Raw genomic sequence first — 22,032 nt, 5'->3', positions numbered from 1 at the left:
TATGTATTCCTTCGTGTGACAGACTAAAATTCAACCATTCACATTTGTTTCACACAGCTAATACTAAAACATGTCATCTCACTGCAGAACTTAATGGCTTAGAATCATTATGGATAAAAATTAAGTCTGATCATTAGAAAGTATAAAGTATGCATGTATTCCTTCATGAATGTTGGGGTGAAGAAGGTGGTGAGAGTAAGTGAGCTTGGGAAGGAGACCTGTGTGAAGAAGTATCAGGAGAGACTGTGTACAGAATGGAAAAAGGTGAGAACAATGGAAGTAAGGGGAGTGGGGGAGGAATGGGATGTATTTAGGGAATCAGTGATGGATTGCGCAAAAGATGCTTGTGGCATGAGAAGAGTGGGAGGTGGGCTGTTTAGAAAGGGTAGTGAGTGGTGGGATGAAGAAGTAAGAGTATTAGTGAAAGAGAAGAGAGAGGCATTTGGACGATTTTTGCAGGGAAAAAATGCAATTGAGTGGGAGAAGTATAAAAGAAAGAGACAGGAGGTCAAGAGAAAGGTGCAAGAGGTGAAAAAAAGGGCAAATGAGAGTTGGGGTGAGAGACTATCAGTAAATTTTAGGGAGAATAAAAAGATGTTCTGGAAGGAGGTAAATAGGGTGCGTAAGACAAGGGAGCAAATGGGAACTTCAGTAAAGGGCGTAAATGGGGAGGTGATAACAAGTAGTGGTGATGTGAGAAGGAGATGGAATGAGTATTTTGAAGGTTTGTTGAATGTGTCTGATGACAGAGTGGCAGATATAGGGTGTTTGGGTCGAGGTGGTGTGCAAAGTGAGAGGGTTAGGGAAAATGATTTGGTAAACAGAGAAGAGGTAGTAAAAGCTTTGCGGAAGATGAAAGCCGGCAAGGCAGCAGGTTTGGATGGTATTGCAGTGGAATTTATTAAAAAAGGGGGTGACTGTATTGTTGACTGGTTGGTAAGGTTATTTAATGTATGTATGACTCATGGTGAGGTGCCTGAGGATTGGCGGAATGCTTGCATAGTGCCGTTGTACAAAGGCAAAGGGGATAAGAGTGAGTGCTCAAATTACAGAGGTATAAGTTTGTTGAGTATTCCTGGTAAATTATATGGGAGGGTATTGATTGAGAGGGTGAAGGCATGTACAGAGCATCAGATTGGGGAAGAGCAGTGTGGTTTCAGAAGTGGTAGAGGATGTGTGGATCAGGTGTTTGCTTTGAAGAATGTATGTGAGAAATACTTAGAAAAGCAAATGGATTTGTATGTAGCATTTATGGATCTGGAGAAGGCATATGATAGAGTTGATAGAGATGCTCTGTGGAAGGTATTAAGAATATATGGTGTGGGAGGCAAGTTGTTAGAAGCAGTGAAAAGTTTTTATCGAGGATGTAAGGCATGTGTACGTGTAGGAAGAGAGGAAAGTGATTGGTTCTCAGTGAATGTAGGTTTGCGGCAGGGGTGTGTGATGTCTCCATGGTTGTTTAATTTGTTTATGGATGGGGTTGTTAGGGAGGTAAATGCAAGAGTTTTGGAAAGAGGGGCAAGTATGAAGTCTGTTGGGGATGAGAGAGCTTGGGAAGTGAGTCAGTTGTTGTTCGCTGATGATACAGCGCTGGTGGCGGATTCATGTGAGAAACTGCAGAAGCTGGTGACGGAGTTTGGTAAAGTGTGTGGAAGAAGAAAGTTAAGAGTAAATGTCAATAAGAGCAAGGTTATTAGGTACAGTAGGGTTGAGGGTCAAGTCAATTGGGAGGTGAGTTTGAATGGTGAGAGGCTGGAGGAAGTGAAGTGTTTTAGATATCTGGGAGTGGATCTGTCAGCGGATGGAACCATGGAAGCGGAAGTGGATCATAGGGTGGGGGAGGGGGCGAAAATTTTGGGAGCCTTGAAAAATGTGTGGAAGTCGAGAACATTATCCCGGAAAGCAAAAATGGGTATGTTTGAAGGAATAGTAGTTCCAACAATGTTGTATGGTTGCGAGGCGTGGGCTATGGATAGAGTTGTGCGCAGGAGGATGGATGTGCTGGAAATGAGATGTTTGAGGACAATGTGTGGTGTGAGGTGGTTTGATCGAGTAAGCAACGTAAGGGTAAGAGAGATGTGTGGAAATAAAAAGAGCGTGGTTGAGAGAGCAGAAGAGGGTGTTTTGAAATGGTTTGGGCACATGGAGAGAATGAGTGAGGAAAGATTGACCAAGAGGATATATGTGTCGGAGGTGGAGGGAACGAGGAGAAGAGGGAGACCAAATTGGAGGTGGAAAGATGGAGTGAAAAGGATTTTGTGTGATCGGGGCCTGAACATGCAGGAGGGTGAAAGGAGGGCAAGGAATAGAGTGAATTGGAGCGATGTGGTATACAGGGGTTGACGTGCTGTCAGTGGATTGAATCAAGGCATGTGAAGCGTCTGGGGTAAACCATGGAAGGCTGTGTAGGTATGTATATTTGCGTGTGTGGACGTGTGTATGTACATGTGTATGGGGGGGGTTGGGCCATTTCTTTCGTCTGTTTCCTTGCGCTACCTCGCAAACGCGGGAGACAGCGACAAAGTATAAAAAAAAAAAAAAAAAAAAAAGTATTCCTTCATGTGACCGATTAAAATTAAGTCATTCACATTTGTTTCACACAGATAATACTAAAACAGGGAAGCTCTTTTCAAGATTCTTGAAAATGACTTGATAATCTATCATGTCTTCATACTGTTTTATAATTGTTCCCTTTTCTAGTCTCTAGTTTCATTCTCACTTTCAAACTTCTTTCTGTCTTCCCCAGGCTTTGTAGAATTTTCACTACAGCTTACTCTATTGTCATGAAGTGTTCAATGTTATTTACAAATTACCCTTGCTTGATTCACAGACAAGGCAATCATGAAAGCATGTGGAGCACTGGATAGAAGACTTAACAGAATACAAATTGCTTGGGATAAGTGTATGGCAATGAAACTGTAGATTTAAGATATGATAAAAGATATGGAAAAGGTCACGGAGCAACTACAGGAGTATGATTAGAACCTATTGTGATGAAGCTGTGTGAATCCTTACAACACAACATCGTTTGAAAATCTACTTGATGATAAAAATTTTTCAAAAGCTTCTTGATGACAAAAAATTATGGTCCCAAAAATTTAAAACTCTCTCCCTATACTAAACAAATGGGGAATTGCCTATACCAAATATGTAACCAATAATAAAGAATAGCCTCACGTTTCAGGAATGGCATGTGAATGTGGTTTTTAAATAATACTAACTATGAATAACCACCAAGAAGTCTTTCGAAGCTACTCCTGCAGGGGAGGTGGCAGTACATGTGTAACGTCCGGAATCATTTGTCTGAGACTTCTGAAGCCTCAGCACCTGCCCATCTTCCAGAATAGCCATTCGATCATTAAACACTATTTCCTGCAAGTCAAACCACCAGATGTAACTATATATCTAGTCAATCTCACATAAAAGTATATAAGATTAAGTATATCACTTGCCTAATTTCAAAAATGCTCTTATAATAAAGTGAAACTTTTCCATCTGTAACCAACCTTATGATTCATCTTTTTTACTGTACTTTTTCCTTTTGATTCATCTTCTTGTCAAAATCTTTTTACACCATACCAACGTTTTAAAGTACTATGTTTCTGTAGCTATCTATCATAAGAACTATTTTAGACAACAATAAATGCTGTAAAGAAACACAGACAGTGTTAAAACATTTCTAGGCCTAAAAAAAATGTTCTGAAAACTTTTCTCACCTTTTTTCATTTGTTAAGGTATGTCTATTTTCTGGTTTCACTCCTTTGCTATAAAAGGACTAACTATTGATATCTTACAAAAAAGAGGCTGTAACTATAAGATTTAGAAAAATCCACAAATAAAAATCAGCTCATACAATGTGAACCATTGTAGTGGCAACTACCAATTAGGTATAGGCATGGTACTCTATGACCAAGCTGATTTTTGAAAATTACATCCTACAAAATAGTAGTCATACAGAGATCTTTCACTTTATCAGTAAAATGAATAAACAAGGCTGGGGCATGTCAAAATATCTAGAGGTTCTACAACCCTGGTGACTTCTCACCCCTCTCATAATTCCACATTTCATCGAAAAACACATCCATGTGATTTCAATCCTGTTGGTAAGTAATTAAAATAAGCTACAAATAGTAGTCGCACTAATATCAAACATTGTGGGACTCCATAATCTACTCTAACCCAATTTGAAGAAAAAAACCTCTTCCATGCTGCAGAAAATCAGGAGCAGATGTAAAACTTATTGTTTGCAAAAAATATCATCTATAAAGATCTACTTCAAGCATTGTACTCTTTACCCCTTCCTTTTCCAAGGGTGCCTGCAGCTCCAAGGCAGTGCAACTTCAAGTACCAGGGAAATTATACACTCTTTTGGAGAAAGAAATTTTCTGACAGGATTGTATATTGATCAGTTTTTATAGAACTGTCTCAGAATGTTTCTTAAAATAGTCCTGGAGTTGCTCCAAAACCACTTTTCCAGGAGTTCCTGTTGCCCCACAGCTGGAATAATTAAGCAGCAGGGAAATGATGGACTCCTGTGGAATGAGAAGATCTCTGATGAAACTGTACTTCCAATGTTACAGCCTTGCCAAAGGTGACTCTCTACTTGCTGTGTATCCTCAAGCAGGAAGAGTCAGGTAACACCTATGTATGGGTGGGTCTGTAGTAGGAGTGTGTCCTTTTTTCATCTAACAATAACTCACAACAAATTTAACCTAATTGAAACTGGCCAAACATAATATGACCTAACCCATATTTTAAGTGAAATTCACCTAAATCATATATAAATTAACTACATTTATGAAATACATACCAGAAAGCATTTATCAAGATAAAATCTGGCTTGTACATTTGTATTAACCCCTAGTAACAGCTACATAAATAGATCTTTTAAACAATTTATCTAACTTTTATGCAAAAACCTTTTTTTAACATCAAATAAAAAACAAGAAATCTAAATGCCAGACACAGAAACCCCTTTTCTTTTATGTTTGTGATACAATGAATGGGCTGCCTACAGGTAAAGGTCCATGTCATACTGCAGTACAAAAATCATCAACATCAACAGGTAACATATAAAAATAAAAGTTCAAATTAGTAATTTCATCTTTTGATGGCAAACCTGCTTTTTTTAAAGAATGACCTTGAAATGCACCTATATATTTAACCATATTTATATGCAACACTGCATCTACTAGAATAATATGCAACTCAAAGAACTAATATTTCTTGTCTTGATCATACCTGCCATCCCTTCCTCATTTGCCCATGTCTGTGCATGCATACAAGATTGCATGAATGGAATTATTTTTTCACTTACTTGTTCATCCTTGATCCATGTGAGTGACGGAGTAGGTGTTCCAAGCGTGTAACATTCCAAGTTTATCTCACCATCAACCACGCCTATGGTCTCCCCATCAATGCCCCCATCAACGACATTCTCTAAATCCTCAATAATGACAGGAGGAACTGGAAGACAAGTACATAATATTCAAAGCAATAAAGACTTCTAATGAAAAAGGAAAAACCTATATAAATAAATACTTCCTATTAATCACTGGATGCAAAAAAGTCTTTTATACTCAACTAATCTTTTAAAAATTCCATTGCCCATTGCAGACATGAAGCACAATCACATAAGTGTGATCTTGTTCTGTATTATAAACTTAGTACAATATGTGCTTGCATCTGCACTGGAAAGTAAATCACTGGAGTCAGGGAAGAACTTTAATCTGATCAATAGAGATTTTGCACATTATATCCTCCTAATATGCAAATCAATTCATAAAAGGACTCCCACCATCATCATATTTTTCACTTTCATGCTTTATCATTGCTCAATTAGCAATATAAAATAAAAAGTGTAACTAGATATACTTACAATCAATTTTTCCTTGCAAGATTTCTCTTATCACTTAGAATTAGGTTTAATGAAAGTCTTACCCATGACATGTACTTTGTAGGTGATGGAATCTTCCCCAGCAATATTAGTGGCAACACAAGTATAGTTGGCCTCATGATGTGGGAGAACCCTCAAGAAACTAAGGCGCTCACCACCACCTGTCATGTGCAGAAAGGGATCCTGTCCAACTTCCAGTGGCTTCCCATTCTGATTGATATCAAACAAATTAGACAACATAGCTTATTTAAGTTAAAACTCTACACCTAACATTAAAATGTCACTTCAAATGTTTTGACACCATCACAAGGAAAAATTCACCAGAGATTTTTAATAAAAGACCTCTGAATCAAAATTTCCTTTACTTTCTAATGTACAGCAGCTGCCACAAATTGGTGATGGTCATCCAAGAATGACCTTTGGTAGTTAACTAAATATGAGTTAAGTGAGTACTCACAATATATTCAATAGTACATCAACATAAGCAGCAATTACTTATAACAACTCTACACATATATTCAAAAAGTTTTCACACAAAACTCACCATCATTTAAGGGCTTACTTTCATGTGCTGATTTCAGTTTTCTTGTTTAAAAAGGCATAGCATTGGTATTTTCATTTAACTGATACTCATGCTACAAACAGACAGGATTAGGCTCATGATCTGACCACAACTAGATTATGTTAGGTTGGGCAACTAGGTTGCACAATTTGGACAATGCCTAACATTCTGATTACCTATGTATCTATCTATCATCTATCAATTTATCTATTTATAATCATCCTAATACCAGTTTCTATGAAAGTCCTGGTGTTACGCATGACCTTTCTAAAGGATCCTGCAGCCCAAGGCTGCACTACTTCCAGCAGCAGGGAATGAGAAATTCTTTGACAACATCTGATGCTTTCATAACACAACATTAACATCAGACAGAATCAAGACAGCACAACCACCAGATATGTTTATGATAAAAACACTAATTCCTGATTCACTCATGGTATGTACATTACTATGACATAATCATGACACTGCCTAATGATGCCTCCAAACATGCACTAACCTTAAACCAGGAGGTGGTTGCAAGAGGGCGAGCATCTACTAAACAGTAAAGGGTAACAGCTGAGCTCTGTACCACTTCTAGTGTTGTTCCTTGCTCTGGCAACTCAATCACAGGAGGCACTGAGGATCAGACAATAGTTGTGTATTTAGCTAAAAAAAAAAAAAGAATTCAGATTATCTCTCTCCATCATGAGAATGGAAGATAGCTGGAACAACTTGATTATGGACTAAGGAAATTCTACTTACACGGTTTCAAGACTGAAAAAAAGCAAGCTGTGAAACATAAGACAGAACTCCTCTTTATATACAAGCAGGTAATAACTAAGGACCTATAATACATTTTTTTGTGATAATAGACATATAATATGATGATCTTTGCACAGAGATACAATACAGTAAACTGAAATAATCATAGAAAATGCCTTAGTTCATCATATCAGTTCCTACAATTCAATAAAAGTTGCAAACATAATCCAACCAATAAAATGATATCAAATAAACACTTCATAGCATTTCAGGTGTGACACAAGGGGTTAAAAATAAAGTAAAGTCTGCTACAACTATGATCTGCATACTAAACTGACACTTGAAGGTGAGAGACTATTGCATCAACATGGGCCAGTGAGATCCCAGCCAAGATATGGTAGCAGTCAACTCGAGTTGCCATAATTAATACAATGAACGATAAATATCTTGGCTGCCAAGATTGGACACACAAGTCTATGTATGCATATTTATGGGCAGTGCATAAATCAATCTAAAGATACATACACATATATACAATAAAAGAAAAGAAAAAAGAAATAAACTCACAGACAGAGACTGAGTCAAAACCTAACTTTGCCTCATGAAGTGTTTGAAACACGGCAATCTATTTTGGGAGGTCAGTTTTTGATTCACAGAATTTACTCAAACTTCCCATCCAAGCAAGAAAAAAGCAACTGAGGGTTGCCAAACATTTGCCTTCAAATTTCACCAAAAATTTGGAAAAATTTATCAGCAGATTTCACCAAATGAATAAGTTTCACTAATACCAATTTCTATCCTGAATTCAAAGACAGTCTTAAAATCTTTAAATTCCTACACATTATTCATATTAACTAAAATTTGAAAACCTAAGATATAGGTAATTAACACACTAGATATGTTTAGAGGACCTACCCTGCATTCCCTTGAACAGCACATTTCTATTGGTCCCATTGTTGATTTGAAAGGTTTAACACCCCTCCCTTCCCTGATTTGGGACTCCAGCCTCAACCATAAAACAAGGCTTGATAGAAAATGAGTCAAAATCTCTTATGAATAAATTACAGTGCAGAAAATCAGTAACACTGGCTATTACACTAAATCAGGTATGGCACTGAGTATTGTGACACTAATTAAATGTAACACTAGATAATGGCAACAATGAGTAAATGTAATTGTGAATAGTAACACAATGCAAATAAAGCACTGGACAGTAACACTGAGTAAATGTAGCACTGAACAGTAACACTGTAAGATAAGGTAACGTATAAATAAAGTACAGCATTTAAAAATGAAATATTCAGAGTAATCTCAATAATACGATGCAAAACATTAGTTCCAAAATATCATTGGTCTGAGTAGCTACGTTAGAGATGCATGACCTTTAAGCTGCTGAATGTAAGGTAGTAATGTCAAAATCTGACTAGATACTCTCACTAGAAGAGAATGATATTAAGGAGACACTGCTAAATATCCAACTGAATCTAGCAATAGATAAAGAATTAACTGGATCTGAGACAAGCAACAGCATTAACAAAAGCCTAAGTCCTGCCTTTCTTTCATAAAGAATTTCCCCACAGGGATGCTTACAGATTATCAACCAGTGGAATTCCTTTGTATCACAAAACTGCACTAACAGTAGGATGGAGCTAGGATCATGGTGACTGAAAACACCTCCACAGACTGAAGCTGTATAGCTGAGCGAAAAACTGACAGGGGCATAATTCATGCAAGGTATCATGCACTTATTTACTCAAGAGATTTTCACAATATCTAGCCATCTTTCTATTACACTTGGGTATTTCACATATCCCTTTTAAAGCATGTGACCATCATGAATACTACAAACTGACAGATTAGAAACAAGAAAAACTTACATAGGACTTGAACAAAGAAGGATTCCTCAGCAGACCCAGCAGAGTTGGAAGCAATGCAAGTGTAACGTCCCTCATGCTCCCCATTAGCATCCAACACGACCAGTGACTGGCCTTCATCCTGCATCTCCAGTCCCGAGGCAAACATCTCGCTCTCACTCAGCACCTTGCCTCCAGTGGTTACCCATGCTACCTGATCAACACAAATTAATCAATACATAATAACAACTTAGTTAATTAAAAACACTTGAAAATAGCTGGCTTTCTGAGTAAATACCTCACTTGCTTTTCCAATGCTTGGTCCTCCTATAACAGGAGAATCATGATCTAGAATTCTTTTTCTTAGAAATCACAACTACACAAAAAAAAATCCAATAGAGAAATAACAAGAAAAATTCCATATTACTGTGTTGCATTATATCACATTATCTTCTGCGCACAACTACTCTACAAACAGGCTACAGATACAGTTATCCTTGATATAAATCAGTAACACACCTGTGGAGTTGGCTGGCCATGTGCCATACATGTTAGGGTAAGGACATCTCCTTCCTTAACCCTGGCCTGAAGTGTAGCTGGTGTAGTTATGATGGAGGGTGGGGTCAAGACATTCAAGGTGTAATTGGTTATCAGGTCACCCACAACATTACTTGCTATACATGATATTCTCTCTTTGGTTGTGCTCAGTACTCTGTGGAAAACAAGAAAAATTACCAGAATCTTCATGTATTTCATATTGTTTGTATGTGTATCTGAGTACACAATTTCTTATTCAGTCAAAACACTGGAATAAGGCAGAAAGAAAAATATTGATAACCAAAAACTTTTAAGACTCCATGTGGTCATACCTGAGTAGATGCAGTTGGGTTTTAGCTGCAGAAAATTTAATAAATTGCCCAGGGGATTTAACAGGTTGATCATCTACTATCCACTCAATACTTGGCTTTGGTGTCCCATCCACTGGACATTCTAAGGATGCAGCACGGTTCACCAGCACTACAAAAAGAAAGGTTGTACTCATTCTAGTGTTTATATATAAAGGCTAATGACATATAACTATTTGATGCTATTCACAATATCTAACACAAATTTGGCTGCAGCAATTGATAATACAGTTTATATCTATAACATGTATGACTGACCTTCATAACTGGATAATCACTATGATGCTGAACAAAACATTAGGTTTTAGCAGTCAAAATACCTGTGTGTTCTGTCTGTGGCTTGTGTGTAAGGGTTGGTGGTGCGAGCACAGTCACATCAAAGTCATATTCTGCAGTGCCTGCAGCATTACTAGCAACACATGTGTAGTGGCCACTATCATGGGTATCCAATGACATCAGGTGCAGTCGTCTGCCATTAGTAAGCCAATATGAGTCATAAAGACCACATATTAAGGGTATTAGACATCAGATAATATTGATTTAAAGATGAGACTTTCTAAACATAGCTAGCAAGGTGAAGGTATAATACCCTCTTGCCAAGATACCACACTGGACAGCAGAATCAAATGGCAAAACCATCTTGTAAAGGCAAAATGATTATCAAATCATTCTGTGACCAATTAAAAGTTTCTAGCTCATGAAAAACAATGTGGACAACAGATCTTCTGCTTCTAAATCCATCATAACATGACAGCACCTCCAATTTGGTCCTTTCAACCTCAACATGAATTACATTAGCTTTACCATGATAAAACATTAGCACTGGGTAGAATGGACATGTATAACTCTAGCTGAATCACAAGCAAACTACACATATCTCTGACACTCATTCCCTCCAGAAAATCCCATCAAGGAGGTGGCCACGACAAAAGAGTCTCCACTCATCCCTTTCCTTAAATGCTTCCCTTATGCTATTCCATGTATTCTTCCTCCATTTCTCTCTCTCCAGTACTCTTACACTCTATATCCATATGTCACTGGTAGTCTTCCTCTCACACAAACTTCTTTAATCATTCTATCATACACTCACCTTGTAAATTCCCCCTCTTGCATTCTAACAAAGCATAACTTCTTCAATCATTCTATCATACACTCACCTTGCAAATTCCGCTTCTTGCATTCTAACAAAGCATCTGCCAAAATTGTAGTTTTTCATTACAAAACAAATTACCATGAAGACCAGTGAAACTAAGCAAAATACGAATGTATAACCAAATCCTCAGAAACAGACATGATTAGCGAACATTTTGCAAATAGAAGCATATCTAAATATATCCTGCTGATTTTTCTATGGCATCTTCTCCATTCCAATCCTTAAAATAAAATCATTACAAAATCATAATGGCCATCACCTACTTGTCACCATGAGTCAGATGAGATTTGCCAGGTGATGGGGTGATCATCTGTCCATCCTTAAGCCATAAGACTGAGGGGATAGGGGTTGCTGTAACATCACAGAACAGGTTGAGGTCAAGCTCATCCACACCTAACACATCCTTCTCATATTCTGAGTCCTGTAAATATTGTTGTAAATAATGTAATAATACATATGTGGATATGTGACAAGTTTTATCAAGTGTAAATTCTATTTCTCCATGTCTTATCATTTGTTCTTTCTCAGTATGAACACTTGTTTGAAGGAAATGAAAAACAGTGAACCGTGTTGAGTTAATGATGACAGAGGACAAATATAAGAAACATGGAAAAAGTAAGATGTTAAGATACATAAGAAAAAGTCTAATTCTACATACCACAATGAATCATAGAAGCATGAACTAGTGACACCTTTACCACACTGTGCTTACTTACAAAGTCTTATTACTTTTAGTTCGAATGATATGTCATAAGAGTAGTCTAAAAATATAAAAACAGTAATCTTCAAACTCAGTTTCACTACTGATGAAAGAGAATCATACCCAATTGTGTTAAACAATGACTTCAACATATGTTTGAAAACAAAAATATACAGGAAGTTGTTGGCCTAATGGAATGCTGAGTGAGTGAGAGGAAGGGCTGTGGTTGGCATGACTGACTCTTTGAGATAAGAAGGGAGGTAGGGGAGGACATGAAGGTCTTGTTTTTTGTTTGTCTTGACCTTGGTATCACACTCTACTTTGTACCCTGCTCTCACCACTAGCCAGAGGGAAATGGGAGGGGAATTTGATACCTTTCATAAATCCTTCAGTACAAAGTGATGATTTTCTTGCATTCATACAACCTACAAAAAAGGCAATGGTATAGTCTAAAACCTACATCCTAGTATTAAACTATCAAACAAATGTTCATATCACTATCAAGAGAAAATCATATTAAGACAAAATCATATCAATTCAATAGAGAACATCACTGTGCTCATTTACCACTTTTTTGTATCATAACAATGAGTACTGTTTTAGAATTTAAGAAATAATTATATAAACTGTGTAAAATGACCACGAATATGATGTATATCTAAGTGTGAAGTACTGTGGTACAATGGCAGTGATTCACTCTGAACTAGCGAGATCAATCAACTTAGAATGGCCACCATTAGACAAGCAGAGTACATACATCTCATGGATTTCAGGTAGGTTGGGTGCACAGTTGCAAGATTGGCAGAAATGCAGAAGTTTTATATGACATATATCTACCATTTGAAAACAGCCCCTTATGGGACCCTGGTACCATTTCCAGGTTGTGGGAGGTTTGAAAAACCATTTAGGATGGATAAACTTTTTTGATATATTTTGAAGTAAGAAGGAAAATTGTGTATCATGACTTCTGTAAAAAAAAAAAAAATCACTATCAAAATAATAATACACTAAGGACCTTAGCTCCCACTCCTACCCTATTGCTAATTTCAGGCTCCATGTTTCCATCCATTGCCTTATACAATGCACTGGTATATAAAATTTTCACCGATTGTGTAACCACAAAATGTAGGAAAGAGTTTTAGTTTTATGAAATATCTCTCTTTCCCTATTTGTTGTGATCTCTTAAGTTAACAGGTTATATGGTACACACACACACACACACAATGGGCAACTTGGTTGTGAAATTCTCTCCCCATTACACACAAGTAGTAATCATACACACAGAAAAAATAACTATTTCTATAATATGAATTTTGATTGTATACATCTCTAGCAAATGTTTTGAAAGTTACAACCAGTTTTCTAGTACCAAAATGCCCAAGAGGAGTGATGAGCAAAATTCAGCATGCACTGCTCTCATAATTGCATTCACGAAGTAAACTGACACCCTGAAAAAAAAGGCCTTTCTGTACAGTGAACATACACTGTTCCATGAGGGTGGTGTAATAATGGTGAGAAGTGTGGTTAAGTTAGTGGTACCAGCAGCATTAGCAGCTAGGCAGGTGTAGTTCCCGCTGTCCACTGACTGGGCTCTTGGGATGGTCAAATGACGACCTTGATTGTCAATGTTCACATCAGATGTGAAAGAGGACAGCAACACTCCATCCTGAAGCAAGCAAAAAGGAAAAATTGTAAGATGTTTACACCGCCTAATACATAAACACTCAATATATAAGGCAGCAAGTTGTAGAATGAAACTGCCCATGGAAGTTCTACTTTCCTGGCTATCAATGAAGTGGTGCTCAGAACCACCTTATACCAGCTGTGTCATGACTGCTAATCTTACTGTATATTCTATGTACCTATCAATTAAGATTACTTTGTTCATCATTTAATGGGTGAATATGATTAAAACTAATCTCATACATGTGACTTTTTATCTTTTCCTACAACCAACAAACATTTTATTTCATACCTAATTTTCAACTACACCTTTTTCTTTCAAATTAAGGACTGTCCTCAATGTGACTGGAGCTTATATCATAACAAAGAAGCCTGTATGTATGTATGCTTGAATTCATATGTCTTCAGACACAAAATAAGTATAACCCTTATCAGCAGTACTGGCTGCAGAGTCCATCCTGATATGCCAATTAGATATAAATTTATAATAAGAATCCTTTATGAAATGAAAAAGTGGCATCTGAACGCAAGATCTATATTATATTAAGAATATTATCTAAATATGATAGAGTTGATAGAGATGCTCTGTGGAAGGTATTAAGAATATATGGTGTGGGAGGCAAGTTGTTAGAAGCAGTGAAAAGTTTTTATCGAGGATGTAAGGCATGTGTACGTGTAGGAAGAGAGGAAAGTGATTGGTTCTCAGTGAATGTAGGTTTGCGGCAGGGGTGTGTGATGTCTCCATGGTTGTTTAATTTGTTTATGGATGGAGTTGTTAGGGAGGTAAAGGCAAGAGTTTTGGAAAGAGGGGCAAGTATGAAGTCTGTTGGGGATGAGAGAGCTTGGGAAGTGAGTCAGTTGTTGTTCGCTGATGATACAGCGCTGGTGGCGGATTCATGTGAGAAACTGCAGAAGCTGGTGACGGAGTTTGATAAAGTGTGTGGAAGAAGAAAGTTAAGAGTAAATGTGAATAAGAGCAAGGTTATTAGGTACAGTAGGGTTGAGGGTCAAGTCAATTGGGAGGTGAGTTTGAATGGAGAAAAACTGGAGGAAGTGAAGTGTTTTAGATATCTGGGAGTGGATCTGGCAGCGGATGGAACCATGGAAGCAGAAGTGGACCATAGGGTGGGGGAGGGGGCGAAAATTCTGGGAGCCTTGAAGAATGTGTGGAAGTCGAGAACATTATCTCGGAAAGCAAAAATGGGTATGTTTGAAGGAATAGTGGTTCCAACAATGTTGTATGGTTGCGAGGCGTGGGCTATGGATAGAGTTGTGCGCAGGAGGATGGATGTGCTGGAAATGAGATGTCTGAGGACAATGTGTGGTGTGAGGTGGTTTGATCGAGTAAGTAACGTAAGGGTGAGAGAGATGTGTGGAAATAAAAAGAGCGTGGTTGAGAGAGCAGAAGAGGGTGTTTTGAAATGGTTTGGGCACATGGAGAGAATGAGTGAGGAAAGGTTGACCAAGAGGATATATGTGTCGGAGGTGGAGGGAACGAGGAGAAGAGGGAGACCAAATTGGAGGTGGAAAGATGGAGTGAAAAAGATTTTGTGTGATCGGGGCCTGAACTTGCAGGAGGGTGAAAGGAGGGCAAGGAATAGAGTGAATTGGAGCAATGTGGTATACCGGGGTTGACGTGCTGTCAGTGGATTGAATCAAGACATGTGAAGCGTCTGGGGTAAACCATGGAAAGCTGTGTAGGTATGTATATTTGCGTGTGTGGACGTATGTATATACATGTGTATGGGGGGGGTTGGGCCATTTCTTTCGTCTGTTTCCTTGCGCTACCTCGCAAACGCGGGAGACAGCGACAAAGTATAAAAAAAAAGAAAAAAAAAAAAAAAAAAAATCTAAATATCGTTTTATTCACCAAGTCCATTCCTAAGAGAGGTGGAGGTTAGTGAAGCTGACATTTATAACAGCTCTAGAGAAGAAGTAAAGATCAAGAGAATTTATTTTTCTTTCTATTTAACTTAGATTCACATCTACTCTTGTTTTGATGCTGGTAGTGATAAATATGAATATTAATCTAGGTAAACACATTAAACACTAAGAGTGAATCATGAGAGAAAGAGAAAATTAGATACAGTTGTGATATAATTTCTCCCATGTCAACAAATATGAATATTAATCTCAGTAAATACATTAAACACTAAGAGTGAATGATGAGAGAAAGAGAAAATTAGATACAGTTGTGATATAATTTCCCCCATGTCAATAAATGCCAAATTAATTAATCTATTTTTCACAATTCTCATTTCAGTCTACATCACTTTCCTCACCAAGTGATACACAAGATAGGTGTTCCTCCTCATCACTTAGGTCATCCCATATTTTAAATATTTTTTGCTGAGCCACGGTGTATGTATGACCTGTTGGCTGATGTCTGTACACCTGCAATATGGTTCAAAGGATACAGAGGACAAAAGAATTTTTTCCCACACTTTCCTAACAGTGGAAGAGACATCTACAGGCTATTGATGGTATAATCAAAGGCAGGAAATACAAGTGTTATGTGACAGTCGGAGCCACCCCCTATAGGATTGTCAGATGATGATGAAAGCCTTTTAGAGACTAATGAAATTAATAATCTTATTCTTTTTGAAACTTTGAATGCATGACTCACCTTCAACAATGAGCCTAAGATGAGAAATAATAAAATGATATACAGATAAAAAGACATATGCATATAAAGAAAAGGGCAACATTTTATGCCCCTCTTAAGAACTGGTGCAGGCATATCATCAGTGAGCCTGATGAACATGAATACTTATAAAAGAAACTATGGTTTGGTAAAACCAATGGTACATGATTAACTGATGTTTGTATAGCCAGACTTCTTGAAATCATTTTTCAATCTAGCACTGCCAAAACAGTGACTAACAGCGACTAAAAGACATACATTCTACAAAATTCCATTCATATTTCCCATGTTTCATTGACTATTGTAAAGAACTGTTTTCATATAGCACAACCAAACATTGCCATGTTCAGTATATATGCTGAGTTTCCTTCTCCTAATCAATGTCACAGACACTCTATAAGTGATTATGATTATCATGATAATGTTATAAGGCCATCCTGATTTGGTGCCATATATTTCGAAGTAGTATAAGTTCTAACCATATAATGTAAAAATTCATGTTACAAGTGGCCCCTGAAACAAACCTTGAGCCAAGATATAGATGGGGGAGGGTCAGAAACAATGAAACATGTGATGGTAACTGGTCGATTAACTATGACAGACTTCTCCACCACAGGGCTGTCCAGGTCCAACAATCGTGGAGCAACTGTGAGAATACACAAACATTTCATAAAATACTTGAAAATAGATGAAAAATAATAACTTAACATTTCTATATACTTTACTTTCAAGTTTGAAAATCTACACAAGATTTACAAGACTAACAATAAAATAGCCTTAACCCTCTTAATGCTAACACAGGAAAACATCCCACTTCCCTCAAGTGCAGATGAGGAGACAAAAATAAAAAGTGAGAAAAGAAAATCTCACTTTCACTGTAGCAGTGAACAGAGTACTTCTTCCTGATAACAATAATGTAGGATTCATTTAACTGCTTATGGTTATGCCACCACTTTAAGAGAGCATGAAAGAAGTGACAAAAGCCTAACAGTAGAGCCATATGTACGATTATGATACTGCAATTTTCTCAAATCAATACTGCATGAAATGAATAAGATTTATAATAAAAAAGTCCATGTAACCTTTACTGGAGTTTACTTCCTTGCTGAAGCTAAGGGAACAGAAGGAAGAGCTGTAGCAAATGATGAAAAGATATGCAACAGGCTGATTGAGCAATTCTGAAGTATTAACACAGTGAAATAATATTTTCTAATGAGAAATAAGCTGTACAAAAATGTGTTTCAGAAGGACATGGGAGTCCTGGGTGAACTGTGGACTGACTACCACGGCCAGGATTCAAAACTATTTGGGTTCAACCCCTAGCAGCTTGTAAATGTGCCATTCAGAGTAATACTAACTGCTACATCATGGAGGGCCATTTACTCCCAACACTTACATTGCTAAAACAACAGATGCAATTCAGTATAAAAAAAATTATTTACATCAGTCCTAGAAATAGCACCAGGAACAGATGATGTGCCTTTCTTCATCTGTTCCTGGCACTACCTTATCAATGCAAGAAAAGGCAACCAAGTATGAAAAAGAATAAAACAGAGATATGTGCTTGATAGAGGTAAAATGCATGTTTTTGTTAATATGTACTACTTAAACTGGTCTTGGGTGTCCATGGAAGTGTTTATGGGGTACAAGTGCAGTATTTTCCTCCCATATCCTCTTATCAACAAATATCCACTTATTCTTAGCCAAACAATTTTCTGGTCAATATCACTGGTCCTCCTAAAAAAATTTTGAAACTTCATCATCTAACAAACAGTACTACCTTACATTTCTCCCTATCAGCCTGCTTTCTTCTCATTTCAATCTTGCCCTTAAATGTGTGGCAAGCTCCACTGCTATAGAAGATTTCATTTTAAAAATATATTTATATTTCTTAGATTTCAAATACCAAACACTGACTTCATTCGCATGAATACTTGGTTAAAAATGCTGATGTTTCTCAAAAAATGTCAAGGTTTGCAGCATTTTTACATAATTATGCATTGTATGCAGACCAAAATATCTCAGAACGATGAAACACAGATCATCCTACTTAAATATGGGATACAGATTATGAAATATGGACAGATACATAATGTATCTTCCCTTCAGCATCCTACCCATCAACAAAACTTTTGGTAATTCATCATCAACTTACCACTGAATTTTAGGATACTGCAGTGAGATCAAAATATACCATGGAAAAAGAACAAAAGAGCATTTTGCTGACCCATAACATGGAGAGTGAAATCCTGCTCTACAGTGCCAGCCTCATTGGTTGCCAAGCAAGTGTAGCGTCCATCATCATCCTTGCTAACATTGGTTAGCAGCAGTCTTCGAGGATCCCTTAAAAATATAATTACCAATGATGTTTATTGTATGACCTTGGAAAATAAAATACTCATAGTCTTCAAATGAAATGTTCAAAAAACCGAATACTATGTATCTGCACCATGGCAAATTCATCAACAATATATAAATACAACTTACAGGGCAGTAAAGCTTTGCTGCATAATATTAGCATCCTTCATCCAAAGAACTGAAGGAGCAGGCATGGCATGAACAGGGCAGAAGAACTCTGCATTATCACCAGCAGCCACATGCAGCACCTCCTCTATCTCTTCCAGAATACGTGGTGGAACTAAACCAAATGTAATGCTCAGTGAATAATAGTCAATTGTGTTTGCAAACATATTCATAATAGTGTATCCAGAAGAGCACTGAAACAGTAAATATGAGAATTACATGTTTTAATGAAAATTTGAAGATAAGTCTAAGGAAATATTTCATTAATCTATCTTCTATCATCATCACTTCATTATTCCCAATTCCACGGAGTACATATGGTAAATAGAGAATCCAAACATCACAGACATATTCACAACCCATGCCCAGTGTGCTAAAGCAAAATATATTCTGCTGAGAAATACAAAAGGTAACTTATCTACATCTTAGTAAAATATATCATGTGAGGACATGATGAGAAAGAAAAATATGATAGGAAAAAGTAGGAAGAAAGTGAGTGAAAAATATGAAAATCAGTAGTAAAGTAGAGAGTAAAGTTCCTATATCATAAAATTAAACTGTTACAGAGAGCTTACATGAAATTCATCAAGCAGTACTGTGGATAGAATAAAAACACAGATTTCAGTCCCAGCTATATCGAGAAAGTTATCCTAAATGATACATTATGATTTAATCTCTCTTACTGGCAGCCACATCAGAATTTGGTGAAATTAGTTACGTAAACAAAGGTTCAGGATTAAAGCAAGTACAGGCTATCTTGTCAGTACAACTTGTCTGTACAAAACGAAAGCCTTTGTTGTCCATCATTAAACTAGCAAGAAAGTTCTTTCCAGAATATTCAATGTCACCCAATCCATATGTTTAATACAGCACCCAGAAAAATTGTTCTAGAAAGCTTCAGCCTATTATCAATGGATGTTCAAAGTTTGGAAAAAGAAATCTTTTTCTGAAAAGAAAAGAGGAATAAGAAGGAAGGGAAAACTAAATGGGTGTTCACAGTGTTCCACTTACAGTAAAGAAATGGTTTTTCATTCTTCAAAGCCCACATTTCTCATCAAAAAACTGAGACAGCATACCCACATGAAGAAGGAGGGATTTGAGAAAAAAAAAAACCTAAAAGAAAATTACAAAAAGGGCCTACAATCAATAACAACTAACTCCCAACCAGGGCCATCCTCTGCATTTGCAAAGTAACATTTAAAAGATTAACCAAAGCTACACATTGACCACGGATATTTCTCAAATGATCAAAAGCATGAGAGTTAGTTATTTTCTAAAAGGAAAAAGACATGCACAATATCTAAATGTGTTTATACCATGGACCTCGAGGGTAAAGTTGAGGAAGATTACACCAGCCTCATTGACGGCTAAACATGAGTAGTTGGCAGCATCTTTTTCCGTTACTTGCAGCAGCTTCAGGTCCCTTCCATCTATGCTCAAATGTACATTTGGGTCATCGTCTTCAAGTGGGCTGGCATTCTAGGTAAAGCACATAAATTTATGAGGAAGAATTGCACATATTATCTCATACAAAGATCTACTTTAGAGAATCTAGAGAAGGGAAACCAAGATGGTACTTAAATTACGAGAGCTGAGCCAAAGTTACAAGCTGAGATATACAAATCTAATCACCATGGAGGAGAGAAGGGTGAGGGGAACATGAGTATACCTTTCAAATTTTAGAATCAGCAGATGTAAATCAAAAGTGAACAGTTCTTCATGAGCTGCAATGCAAAATAACCAGGGGTCATAAAGGGAGCTAGGTATGATGCTCTTTAGGTAGGATCTAAAAATAGTTTACTTAACTTCACAAGGGATTTGCAACTCAGATTCTGATGGCCTTTTGAATCCCACCTTGGGAAAAAAAAATTCAAGCTTTAGTTAACATACTGATTGATGCTCATGCTTTTTATCTACACAAATGAACTTCATATCATAAAACTGGTAAGGAAAAGCAATTCAAATTTATCATTTTCAATTTACAATAACTAATTTTTTCTCTCTATTTAGGAAAACCATTTATATATATTTGCATGTGTGGACGTGTATGTATATATATGTGTATGTGGGTGGATTGGGCCATTCTTTCATCTGTTTCCTTGCGCTACCTCGCTAACGCGGGAGACAGCGACAAAGCAAAATAAATAATAAAAAAAATGAAAATGTTCCAACTGTGGCCATCTTGAATGAAAGGAAAAATGAAGACCTGAGAAAAGGAATAGAAAAATTAAGTTAAACTCAGGTGTTTGTAGACCTGATTCTCAAAAGTGGAAAGTTTAAAGTTTAAAGAAGAAAGAAAATTCCACGGATGTACAGAAAGGAATGGGTGAGGAGAGGTGATACTTGAAGATTAAGAGCACATAAAGCTTTCAGTTCCACTCAGGTTAATGGATAGATGGAGGAGGAACCACTCCAGAAGTGTGAGCAGGACTCAGTGCTAGGGCAAATAAAAACTCTTTTACAGGTTTCCTCACAAGAAAAAAAATTACAGCATCTGTACAACAACCCCAGCTTTTGGGAAGCAGACTTTGATGTTCATTATGCGGGATTTCCAATACAGAATGGAGGGTATGGTTATGCCCACCATAAGTATGTTTTTACATTATCAAAATGAATTGTCTTCAAATGAAAAGAATATAATTGACTCTTAGATACAGATTTTAGGAATAATACATTTTAAGCAGTTTGAAATCTAATTACATTACTTCTTTTTCATCTGAGATGCTGCACAGGTCTGATTTGATGAAGGAAATATTACATGCAAATCTACATGGGTATAACAAAAGCAACTATATAGGGAACCTATTTTGCAGTTTTGTCATCTCCCATTAATATATTACCTTGAACCAGAAGATCTGTGGCTCAGGTGTGGCTTCTATTTGGCAAGTGAGTGTTGCAGGTCGGTTAACACGGACAGTGAGATATGTATTTGTTACATCATCCTCTACATGAGGAAGCGTAGCAACCCTCACAATGTAAGACAGCTCGTCAAATCCCACCACACTGCTGGCTATGCATGTATAAGATCCAGCATGAACCTCATTCACTGAAGCAATCCTTATGACTGACTGTGTATATACAAAACATTTAGAAGTAAAACATTAAGCTTCTGATATAAGTTATGGCTTTAGTTCATTTACTTAAGTCTAATTGGGTAAGCAACTTTTAGGAATGAATAGCAGACTATACATATACATCTAATCACATTTCTGTAAGTGCATCTACAAACAGTGATTTATCAATTCATAAATCTAACCTCTGCTTTTCTAAAAACTCGAGAAACTCATGTAAATTATCAGAGTTCATTGGATTAAAAATCAATGTTGGACAAGTAAAGGGCATTTTGAAGACATGCCCAGAAGAAAAGCT

The 22,032-nt window shown here is 37.0% G+C and overlaps 1 protein-coding gene across 1 annotated transcript in view; it reads right to left on the bottom strand.

Annotated features, from left to right (window-relative positions):
* LOC139747411 (hemicentin-1-like) overlaps positions 1-22,032 on the bottom strand; it is a 206,042-nt gene that overhangs the window by 102,221 nt on the left and 81,789 nt on the right. Inside the window, exons 40-54 of the mRNA XM_071659742.1 lie at positions 21,504-21,731; positions 19,980-20,142; positions 18,628-18,778; positions 18,368-18,483; positions 16,665-16,786; positions 13,297-13,479; positions 11,377-11,534; positions 10,281-10,429; positions 9,925-10,072; positions 9,575-9,767; positions 9,080-9,269; positions 6,958-7,076; positions 5,941-6,106; positions 5,318-5,466; positions 3,222-3,372 (exon numbers count right to left, since the gene is read on the bottom strand). Of these exons, the coding sequence (XP_071515843.1) occupies positions 3,222-3,372; positions 5,318-5,466; positions 5,941-6,106; positions 6,958-7,076; positions 9,080-9,269; positions 9,575-9,767; positions 9,925-10,072; positions 10,281-10,429; positions 11,377-11,534; positions 13,297-13,479; positions 16,665-16,786; positions 18,368-18,483; positions 18,628-18,778; positions 19,980-20,142; positions 21,504-21,731 (2,386 nt within the window). The remainder of the gene's footprint in view (positions 1-3,221; positions 3,373-5,317; positions 5,467-5,940; positions 6,107-6,957; positions 7,077-9,079; positions 9,270-9,574; positions 9,768-9,924; positions 10,073-10,280; positions 10,430-11,376; positions 11,535-13,296; positions 13,480-16,664; positions 16,787-18,367; positions 18,484-18,627; positions 18,779-19,979; positions 20,143-21,503; positions 21,732-22,032) is intronic.

This window comes from Panulirus ornatus, chromosome 68, assembly GCF_036320965.1.
Source record: "Panulirus ornatus isolate Po-2019 chromosome 68, ASM3632096v1, whole genome shotgun sequence".
Taxonomy (NCBI): Eukaryota; Metazoa; Arthropoda; class Malacostraca; order Decapoda; family Palinuridae; genus Panulirus; species Panulirus ornatus.
Note: the sequence above shows the minus strand (reverse complement) of the source record. Positions and strands in the feature narration are given on the sequence as shown.